Source organism: Galeopterus variegatus, unplaced genomic scaffold (assembly GCF_000696425.1).
Source record: "Galeopterus variegatus unplaced genomic scaffold, G_variegatus-3.0.2 Scaffold148, whole genome shotgun sequence".
In the NCBI taxonomy this organism is placed as follows: domain Eukaryota; kingdom Metazoa; phylum Chordata; class Mammalia; order Dermoptera; family Cynocephalidae; genus Galeopterus; species Galeopterus variegatus.
Genome location: NW_007726259.1, coordinates 50,194 through 62,368, shown reverse-complemented (window position 1 = coordinate 62,368; position 12,175 = coordinate 50,194). Strand labels below are relative to the sequence as shown.

Genomic DNA, 12,175 nt, shown 5'->3' with positions numbered 1-12,175 from the left:
ATTTTGCTTTTCCTTTTTCTTATAAAAGTAATAAGTAAACTATGTGCAATTCTGGATGTGTTACATGGTTATGTCTCTAAAAATAGGATCAAAAGCTAAACAAACTTTCTTCTAGACTGATTTTGGGGGGGTTGTCCTTAATAGAATCATCATTTTAATAAAAGTACCTTTAGTATTATTCTTCAATATTTTGCCAGGATTCAAAACATTTTCTTTTATTAGTAGTACTAACATCTTCTACCTTTTATTCACCTTCAATCCACTCATTATAATTTATCTAACAGAGTAGAATTAACTTCTTTCTAACTACTTTTAGGTAACTAGTATCAAACATATTTAGGTCATGGAACTTTCGCACAAGTAGATGCGCCAAGAATCTTCTTGATCTTTCACCATTCATTTGCCTTTGAAATATTTCTGTGGTTCTAGAAAATGGATTACAGGTTAAAATCAAGCTTTTCCTACCCTTCACCAGGACTTCCTTTCCACTTTCTGTAGACACACTCTTTCAGATTGCTAGACTGGTCACTCAAAACATTCTCTTTCATGATTTACTTAAATTGTTGGCTAATGGGAGCTAACAGACCAAACACTGTACAGTGGGAAGTTTGGAGATTGTCTAATAAATGTGGTAGATTAAGCATGTGCATTTCTATCCACTTTGATTTAACTCACTAAAATGGGAGTTCAATACTTTTTTGAAAGATAGAAAGTAGATGGAGAAGTTAATAGAGCATAAAACAAAGAAAACAATACTAAGTGCTTGCAGAGAAGGGTACCAATGCAAGCAATTTATGCTGCATGCTGCAGGACCCCAGAATGGATCAGGTAATTTAAGGAACAGATAACTGAGAAGGTTGCACGGAGGAGAAGTATGAGGTATGGAACTGAAAACAAGGAGACTGGTAAAAGTTTACATAAGGAGCACTAAACCTCTAGGTGCCCTCCTTCATTTCTGGGTTTATTCTGCAGAAAAGCCGAACAACAGAAGCTCCAGTCCAGAAGATTCAAACAAACAGAAGAGAAAAACTGAAACTTGGAGGTAAACTTAAGTGAAAGTTTACCTACTGTCCTAGCCCCTGTATGTCCTGTACTCAAAGAATACTAATAGCCAGATGAATGCCACCAAGCAAGAGACTGGTGGATTGGTCTCTGGACAGGCAGAGGAATTCCAGAAAAAAGAACTGTAGATTCTAACACTTGGATATGCCCCAATTTAAAAATAAAGAGTAAAATTTACATACATTTTAACATTATAAAAAATACAGGTTACCTCTAACATACAGTATTATTTGTCCTAACAGTATATCACTTACCCTGCACTTAATTATTAAAGATAAGTTCATTAAAGGTTTTAGACTTCTCCAAAAAAAAAAATTTGAAATGTTGGCAAGTTTTACATTAAAAGTAATAAATGTGTCATTTAGCACTTGTTTTTAATAGAAAAACCTAACAAAGGAGGGTAGTTTACAAATCTTACAAAGACAGAATCAGAAATTAGACTGGGTATTAGGGTCTACAGCTATTAGTTGGAAATGTCATATTAAGCTATGATAACTGTGGTAGGCTGGAAAATGGTCCCCCAGGAAATTCAGAAACCTGTGAATGTTACTTTACATGGCAAAAAGAAACTCTGCAGGTGTGATTAAATTAAGGTTCTTCAAATGGGAAGATTATCCTGGATTATCTATGTGGGCCCTAAATGCAATTACAAGTGTCTTTTTAAGAGGGACCTGATGGGAGATTTGACATAGGAGATGGCAATGTGACCACTGAAGCAAGATGCTACCCAACTGGCTTTGAAGATGAAGGAAGGGGCCACAAGCCAAGGAATGCAAAGAATGTGGCTCTAGAAGCTGGAGAAGACAAGAAAATGAATTTTCCCCTAGAGCTTTCAGAGGGAGCATGTCTCTGCTAACATGTTGGTATCAACCTAGTGAAACTGATTTTAGAATTCTGACCTCCAGAATTGTAAGAGAATAGATGTGTGTTGTTTTAAGCCACCAAGTTTGTGGTAATGCATTAATATAGCCATAGAAAACTAATAACTAACTATACCATAGCATTTTCTAAATTTTAACTTCTCATGTACCACCCTCATGATTTCTGTCATATCTAAATACCCCCAGTACTTTTACTTACTATTTTTCTTTAAATTAATTCACCCTAAATCTAAAACATATTTTTAAATGGAAACTTTATACCTAATAGCATACCTTATACACCATAATTGAAAACAGTACTGCTTACCCTAAATAATAAGTACTCCTAAAATTACATATGATGGAAATTAATCAATGATACTAAATTCCAGTAGATATGTTACCTATGGAATGGTCTAAAAGTAGGCCCACACTCTTTGTTGAAAAGGGAAAGATTAGCAAGTCTTAGATATTAAAAACTAGAAATAGACTTTCTCCTTATAATCTGAGAGACTGGAAGAAAACAAACAAGAATGTAACTAAATTTCTTACTGTATAATGCAATGCCATTTAAAGCCCTTTCCCTGGACCATCTAAAATCATATCTCCTCTCACCACCATAAGCTACACCTGTCTGTAATCAACTCTCGTCTTAGTTCATTGTTCAGAAGACAGAACAAGTGAAAAAGAGAATTAAGGTATTTCCTTTGAATATGCAAGAGCAACCATAAAAAGTCCATTTCACTTGGTAAACAAAAGGAACTTGATGACAATGTATAAGCACAGTGGTTTCAATTCCAAAGAATTAGGTGAGAAAAATCTTAAGTTTCTCTTCCTTTAAAGCCACAGAGAGAAATCATAAGAGTCAAGAATTATTAGAAAAATATGTCTTAAGCTCTGCTTCCTTTAGCAGAATATCATAAATATAGCATTTGATAATGTCATCCAAATTCACCTATTTTAATAAAAACTTAAATTTATATTTTTTTAAAAGAGGTTTAAAAAAGTCAAATATCGGGCCGGCCTGGTGTCACCTATTTTAATAAAAACTTAAATTTATATTTTTTTAAAAGAGGTTTAAAAAAGTCAAATCTCGGGCCGGCCTGGTGGTTTAAAAAAGTCAAATATCGGGCCGGCCTGGTGGTGCACTCGGTAGAGTGCGGCACTTGGGAGCACGGCGGCGCTCCCACCGAGGGTTCGGATCCCACATAGAGACCGGTCTGCTCACTGGTTGAGCACGCACTCGGTAGAGTGCGGCGCTTGGGAGCACGGCGGCGCTCCCACCGAGGGTTCGGATCCCACATAGAGACCGGTCTGCTCACTGGTTGAGCACGGTGCGGGCGTGACACCGAGGGCTGCGATCCCGTTACCGGTCATGAAAAAAGACAAAAAGGAAAAAAAAATAAAAAAGTCAAATCTCTGTATAGGAGCTATAAGTACAGTCTCAGTCTGGAGCTTTGGCAAATCAAAATTCTGAAAGTGGAATACACAGAACCACTCTTGTTATGGTGGCCTAAACAGAGCACACAGCAGGTAAAAATAGAAAAATAAGTCTTTGTGAGAGAATCTAAGGTTAAAATTGCAAAACAAAATAATGAAAAATAACGTAGGCTACACAGTAGAATAAAATTTTGCATATGAGAGAGAAAACTGCTTCCTGCTTACTCTGAATGGACTCATGCTAAATTGAAGCCTATTCTGGATGGCATAGTTAATACATTTATACCTAGAATACCCTTTAGAAGATTTATCAAAAATATAGTAGGAATATAAAAGAACCACTGAAGATAAATAGCATGGGTAGACATGTGACTAAGTAGCATATTCTTCTTACAGCCAGATACCATTTTACCAATTAACAGTGAAGTCCCATTAAAGGACACATGGTGAAAACAATGAGAGGTCCATATTAATGGCAAAAACTAATACAGTTAAAATTGGTACAGTATGCTTTTAAGAAATAAGAAACTAGACAGAAAATAATCATGAGAAATTACAATTACAAATAAAACATATCAAGAAACAAAGACTGAAATCATCAAAATTTCACAGAAAATGAAAATAATGAACCAGATACTAATAACTAGGTCAGTATAGTACTGTGCCATCAATTAAACTGTTACCAAAATAGGTAGTTGTGAAACATTTTTTTCTAATAAGTCTTTCATAAATATAAACTAAGAATCTGTTACAATAATTTAATATTTCTGAAAGAAACTGACAATGTCCACTCATGAACAAAATGTGACCCTTTCAGAGACATTCCATTTACTGTATAATCTTACTAATTTAGGAGGTAAAAAGTCTGTAAAAGTAAAAATCCTATTGAAATGATGGCAGGAGGAAAAAAAACAGGATATAATCATGTTATAGTCGTATTATGAAATTTCATAGTAAGTCCATTTTATCTATTTCAATTGCCTAAATTTCCACCTAAGAAATACTTCCGTTTTAGAAAAGTAAAAAAAGAGTTTATTTTCTCTTTTATTAAAAATTCATTACCTAATGCATTTTCACCAGATACTGGCAGAAAGAAATTCTTAAGTACTGATTTATATTCACATATATTGATCATCATATGATCATTACAGAATTTCAAAGCTAAACTGCTATAGCCTTTACATTTTAGAGATGAAGAACTGGAGAACCAGAGATATTTAGTGGCTTATCTTAACCAGAGACCACTTCTAACTCATTGGGAAGTCTCTTGAGAAGAATATACAAAGGGCAAAGCTCATGTTATTATTTCAGGAAGAACAGCTGTTTGGATTCTGGACTCTGCCAGAAAACAAGAAGAAATTTAAAGAAAGTTACTGAAAAGTTTCTTGAAAGAAAAAAGATACAGCATAAATTCTATTATACATATGCATGTGCAGCAAGGAAGATGAAACAGCTATAAATGTAAAAGATGTTTGCCAACATTGGTAAATTATAAAATCAGTAAAATCTGAAAGGCTAGTGGAAAACAAAAGGATGCATTTTCATTCCTTTAACAAACATTTACTAAAATTGGGCCAAACAATATCCTAGACACTGGAGGTTTAGAGATAAATAAGAAACCTTAGAGAAGCCCACAATTCTTGTGAGACAAAAACATACCATACCTTGCGAAGTGGTGGCTACTTCTTTATCTATTGTAAGAAACAGCAAAGCATGCTGAAGGAAATCATTTCTGCTTTGAGAGATAAATAAGAAACCTTAGAGAAGCCCACAATTCTTGTGAGACAAAAACATACCATACCTTACGAAGTGGTGGCTACTTCTTTATCTATTGTAAGAAACAGCAAAGCATGCTGAAGGAAATCATTTCTGCTTTGAAGATAATAATCATTTAAGCGATCTGTGTTAGTTCTAAAGATGTCTGGCAATTAACTAACAACTGCTGAAGAAGAAAGATAGAAGAGGACATTACTTTTGGCTTCACAAAAGCAAACCATTCCCCCATAAATCCTATGGAATAAAGAGCAAGGAAGGAACTGTGTATGCCCAGAAATCCAAGATCTCATTAAGACCCAAACTGCTTCCATTTTTAGTCACAATGTTACATTTCTCTTGGACTGGTAGCCTCAGAATGATATGAGCTGGCACCAGAGAACCTGAGAAACACCATGTCAGAGAAGTGGAAGGTATGATTTAGAAATATGTCTCCTCAACAACATCAACTTAAGAGTTTCAAAGGCATCAAATGCACACACACAAAAAATGGGATCATTCTATGAACTCATCAGAATTTCATCTTTCTAGAAACTGGAGACTGGAATCAGGACCCCATGAATGGAGTAAGTTTAAAATCCCAGGGCACAATATAAAAGGTAAGAACCTAGGAAGTAAAAAAGAGATCCATGCAATATTGCAATGCACTGGGATTCAGAAGCAGGAGAAGGGAGGGAGGCTAAGCTATTTCAGTTAAATAATAAAGAAATGTAACCTTATTTTGTTCTACAAGCTGTAGAAGAAAGCTATATCATTATACAGAGAATTACAATTCAACTGAAGACCACAAATGAATTATGTACAAATGCTATGCCACATATGAGAAAGAGGAAGAGAGGAATCAATATACCTATGCCTGTAGTGTCCAATACATGTGTGACCACTGAGCGTTTGACAGGAGGCAAGTACAAGATATGTTGCAAATGTAAAATTACCACTAGACTTCAAATACCTACTACATAAATAATAACTGTTTTATACTGAGTAAATGCTGAAATGTTAATATTTTTGATAGTCATTTAAATAAAACATTAAAATTAATTTCACCAGTTTCTTTTTAATTTTCTTCATATGGCTATGAGAAAATTTTGTAGTATATATGTGGCTCACATATGTAGTTTGCATTATATTTCTATCAGTCAGCACTGTTTCCCTCATATAAGACTTCCTTCCAGAATATAATTTTACTAGGCCAAACAACAGGGATGGACTGGAAAAACAGTACAGATACAAGCGGCTGTGAAGAAGCTACTGAAAAAGCTTGAGTGTAAAACAATGTGGACTCAATCTGACATGATAAAAAAAGGAATAGAAATCAAAGATAACCTAAAAGTACAACGTGATGAGCCACTTAACAGACTTTAGTAACCACTTGAAAATAGGATGTCCCTAATAGAAGTGTATAAAATAGTGAAGAAACAGAATACTAGAGGCAAAATAAAAGACATGGTTGAAGGTTTATTTGGGAGTCCACAACACATAGCCATAAAAATAAATATGTCTCTATAAAGAAAAGGAAAGGGAGATAGAAATATCTTAGAAGAAAAGTAGAAAGACAAACAGCCATTCAAAAGGAAGAAGAAGCAGAGAAAATCTGGTCTTAGAAGGTTTATTACAAATAGAGAATCTGAGTAAAATTATAACACCTCTCTTCAGTTCAATTGTCTAATATTATTATCAATTATGACTTATAAGATAAAATTTTTAAAAATACAAAATTAAATACGTAAACTAAGAGTAGACCTACTAAAACTTCTGGAAATTTTTGACATTTAGACCAGTTAGTCTTGAACTTCAAAGTTTATTGTACCTTTTCCCTAACTCTCTAGTACATATAATAAAGGTAGAATTATAAGTTGCACAGAACTATGCAAACACAATAAACAATTTAGGGCCAAGTCACAGTCATAGAACTGTAGAAAGTAATGAGCAGATTAGAGACTACTGAGAATAACCTCCTCAGTTTATAGCTGAAACAAAAGCCTAATAAGTATAAGGACTAGTTTGTATAGCATCAGGCTTTCAAGGTCACTCAAACCAAGAAAGCGGAAAACATAAACTCCAAGAAGTAGGGGATCTAAGAGAGAAGAATGGTAAATGGAATTTCCAGGATGAGACAGTGAAAAGAACTTCCAAGAAGAAAAAGCTATGCACCAGGACTAGAGAATGAAAGACTTCGGGAGGAATGCCTTCAAGCAAAAAATGGACCTGATATATTTAATTGCACTGAAAAAAAATTTAACAGTTCTTTTTGAGAGTCTGAGGGAAGAAATACTGATAATCATAACAAATGAAAATATAAGACAATTCCCAACTCTACGGAAAAAGTGTTTTCTTTTTTTTTTTTTTCCTTTTTGTCTTTTTTCGTAACCGGCAACGGATCGCAACCCTCAGTGTCGTGCCCGTACTGGACCGGGACCGGCAACGGGACCAGGACCGGCAACGGGATCACAACCCTCGGTGTTGCGCCCGCACCTCGCTCAGCCAGTGAGCGGCCGGTCTGTATGTGGGATCCGAACCCTTGGTGGGAGCACCGCCGCGCTCCCAAGTGGCGCACTGTAGCAGTGCGCCACCGGGCCGGCCCCAAAAAGTGTTTTCTAAGAAAGAAAATATAATAGTATACTATACTACTTGACTCAAATATAAACAATATTTATGTCACCATAAAAATATAAATACTGAATATTCATTTGACCAAATGTATAATTATAATGGAATGATAGAAGGAGAAAGGAGGATAGGTGTGTTGGTGGAATTAGAGGGTTCAATTCTATTCTTCACAGTATAAACAGACCATGTAAAAAACAGAAAACTAAGAAACGGCAGCACAGATTTTGTAGAAATACGGAAGTAAAAGCAAAACAAAAACAACAACCAAAATAACCAGCTAAAACAACAGAAAATGATTGCCTCCTAGGAGTGGCACTTTGGATATAGGGAATGTAAGAGAAGAGACTGCTCTATTTTTCAGTATAAGTCATGCTATTTTAATTGACTTTTTAAATCATAGGCATGAATTTTCATGTATTACTTGCAACTTACATAATTTTTTCCACAATAAGAAATATTATCTTCATTATTTTGAATATATAAAAAAAAGAGGGGAAAAACTGTAAGAAATAAGGTGGCAGAAATCCTCAAGAAACTCTTACACTCAGATTCAAAGGTATACCTTGATCAAAGGTATCATAACCAAGTGGCATTTATATCTGAGGAATGAAAGGATGGGTCAACATGAGAAAAATCAATATAATTTCTATAAAAATGGCATAAAAAGGATAATACAATGACAATCTCAATAAAGAAAAGGCATTAATACCTTAAAATTAATGCTTTAGGTGTTAATGCCTTGTAATGCCCAAAAGCTATTTATGATTTTTTAAAAAAACTTTTGGGACAACAGAAACAAAAATTTCTTAACACAATAAACAGTATCCAACAGATACTGACCACAAACACACTTAATGGAAAGAATTTAACTACTCCTGCTTTACGACTGATAACAAGGTATAAATGTCTCCCTTTCCTCCATCCAATTAAATCTAATATTTAATTCAGTACTAGAGATCCTGACCGATATATAAAATTAGACAATTATTAGAACTAAGAGTATTCAGCAAGATTGTTGAATCAATAAATTAAATCAATAGTGTAGCAGTACACTAGAAGTACCAACTAAAAAAAGAAAATCAAACACCATTTACTATAAAAACAGAAAATGATAAATATCTAGAAATTAGCCTAACAATAATAAAAAACAAACTCAATTAGAGAACAGAAAAAAAACTAAAAAGAGCCAAACTTATTCATTGAGAAGATGACTTAACACTGTAAACACATCAATTTTCTCCAAATTAATCTAAGTTCGAAGCCATTCCAATTAAATTCCTAACAGGAATTTTTGGGTAATATGACAAATGAACTATGAAACTTAAGAATGTTAAACCAAATGTCCATAAATATCTAAGAAAATTCCAGCAAACAGGGAGATTTGCCTTACCAGACATCAATTACAATGTCATTCCAATAAAAATTGTGGCTACTAGAATGGGAGCAGACTAACAAATCAACAGACTATACCAGACATTTCTTTTACATATACCAAAATCTCATATAGGCATAGGTCTGAACCATGAGTTTCATACTGAAATTTTCTGTAATTACAGCTAGATTCAGACTTTACTTCTTTCAATCTAGGGAGACTGAGCCTGGAAAATACTGGAACTCAAAGATCCAATTTCTATCTTCCTAAGACAGTGTTTTCTACAATTTCCGTTTCCAGCCTTTACCTTTCCTCCATCTCCTCCTCCCTCAACCACAGAAGATAAGATTTATCCTCCCTCTGTTTGGCAAGGAGGGCTGGGAAGAAGACAGAAGTCAATCACATATCATGTTGTACCTAAATTTGCATTATAGAAGAGTTTTACTACTTATGGAAAACATACAGTAAAGTAATTGTGTAAAGCATTAAGTAATATAGTGTTTAATACATAGTGTCTAAAATATTAGTTCCCTTCCTTTCAAGTACTCTGTTTGATGTCTCTCTATACAACTTCTCAACTAGCTCATACCCTCATTTCTTTTTTCTTTTTTTTAATTTTATCAATATACAATGTAGTTGATTTTCCTGTCCCTTTACCGATTCCTCCCTCCCTTCTCCATCTCCCCACTCCCACCCATCAACATCATATCTGTTCACTTGTCTTAACAAATTCAAGTAATTGTGATTGTTGTGTCTCATACCCTCATTTCTAAGGACAGAGTTAGTGAAGGCAATATGCAGCACATAAAAGGGTGGTCACACATGAAATACAACTCTTTTTATAGAGTAAGTGATTCTCATACGTGAACATGTGTCAGAACCACGTGGACAGCTTGTTAAAACACAAACTGCTGGACCCACCCCCAAATTTCTAATCAGTAGGTCTGAGGTGAACTGCATCTATAACAACTTGCTGGGTGATACTAATCATCCTCCATGTGCCACACTCTGAAAAACACTACCCTATAGAGCACTGGTTATCAAATGAGGGCAACTTTGCTGTCCAGGGGAAATTAGGCAATGTCTGTGTATATTTTTGGTTGTCACAACTGGGCGGAAGGATGCTACTGGCATCTAGTGAGTAGAGATCGAGAATACTGCTAAACATCCTACCATGCACAGGACAGCTCCCACAGCAAAGAACTGTCTGACCCAACACATCAATGGTGCTGAGGTTGAGAAACCATGCTATAGAGTAAAACACAGCTTAGTCCAAATAAATGATATAACTATTAAGTTGGTAAAAGTTCTTCAGTGCACTTCAAAAATTCAACATGGGATAAATATTCAAAAATTCTATTTTTCTTCATATATTGACATCTCTGAATTTTACTCACTTACAGCAAAATGAAGTTTTAGAGATATTAATACTTAAAGGTATACCAGGGTACAAAAGGAAATGAGCATTTATGTAATGTTATTGGCAGTTTTCTAGTAAAGAAACGTAAACTAACATTCATTTTGCAAGAATTATAAGAAAATTATTTATATTAAAACACTAACTTCCTTAAAAACTAATGACCAACAATGTTCATTTCTTAAGCTGAGTGAAAACAAATAGGTGTTCATTTTAGTATTACATATATTTAGATATAAATGAAATCTATCATAACGAACAATTTAACAAAAAGCAGTAGTCACAGCACTCAATCCTAAGTAAATATGTCTGAGGAAAATGTACTTTATATGTACATGTATATGTATACATTACATACACAAACAGAGACACATGAACTTACTCCGATAGGCTGAAAAATAAGTCCATCCATTTCATGGCTGACTTCTTTGGCAAAATTTCCTTCAAGCAGCTATAAAATAAATGCAAATGTAACCCTTAGAAATACAAAAATCACTTTAAAAATGACTTTAATTTCTTGATAAGCTTTATAAAAACTTAATATATAAGCTGTAAGAACTGAAATACAAAATGAGGGAGAGGGGAGTGTCCAGAGGAATCTAGGTTAATATACTGTGAAATGAGAGCTCAAATGCTCTCTACACAAAAAGAAAGGATAAATATTTGCAAGGAGGAATATGCTAATTACCCTGATTTGGTCATCACACATTAAACATAATTATTGAAATACAACTCTGTACCCCATAAATATGTATAATCAACATGTGTCAATTAAAAAATAAATTTTTTTAAAATACATAAAGTACAACAGTCCTAACTACAACAACCACAATAATGGATAAAGTATTGAAAATGTGGGCCGGCCCGGTGGCGCACTGCTACAGTGTGCCACTTGGGAGCACGGCGGCGCTCCCGCCGGGGGTTTGGATCCCACATACAGACCGGTTCCCGCTCACTGGCTGAGCGAGGTACGGGCGTGGCGCCGAGGGTTGCGATCCCGTTGCCGGTCCTGGTCCGGTGCGGGCGCGACGCTGAGGGTTGCAATCCGTTGCCGGACACGAAAAAGGACAAAAAGGACAAAAAAAAAAAAGATGGCGACGGGTCTGGAGTGAGCGTGCCAGAGGACAGAGAGAGCCTGTGAACGGTGTGCTGTACTGCCAGAGTACTATTTGCATTTCCAAGAGCAACAAAAAATGAATAAATCACTGATCAACTAATCTACAATGAAAAAAAGCAACTACAGTCTCGAGGTTTTAGGGCCGATGCAAAAGAAGATTCCTGAGAGTGCCGCGACCATGCCGGGAGACCGAGCAGTCCAAGGCAACAAAGGCCAGGAAAGACAGCAGGGGCGACGCAAAGACAGAGAGGAAGGCACTGGACCGGCCCAGCTCTGGGAGCTTTGTGAGTGACCCCCAGCCCAGCCCCGCTTGCGGGGCAAAGGCCCACCCGGCCCACGCTTACCACACCAGGCTAGGCACCGGCACCACCGCTGCCTCCATTTTCTCCGGACGGGGCGGAGCCGGCCGGCTCTGATCAGGCAGACCAGCCATCTTCGCATGGCGCGGCTCCTCACTGAGCCCTGCCACTTGTGTGCCTCAGCGCGGGGCCCCCCGGGGCCTGTGGAGCGGCCACCAATCCCAC

General features: G+C 36.0%; 1 protein-coding gene across 1 annotated transcript in view; it reads right to left on the bottom strand.

Annotated features, from left to right (window-relative positions):
• The window catches only part of LOC103606978 (mRNA-capping enzyme-like), a gene marked incomplete at its 5' end in the record, with an annotated part of 205,564 nt that overhangs the window by 149,504 nt on the left and 43,885 nt on the right, over positions 1-12,175 (bottom strand). The window contains one exon of the mRNA XM_008591541.1: positions 10,917-10,985. Coding sequence (XP_008589763.1) covers positions 10,917-10,985 — 69 coding nt within the window. The remainder of the gene's footprint in view (positions 1-10,916; positions 10,986-12,175) is intronic.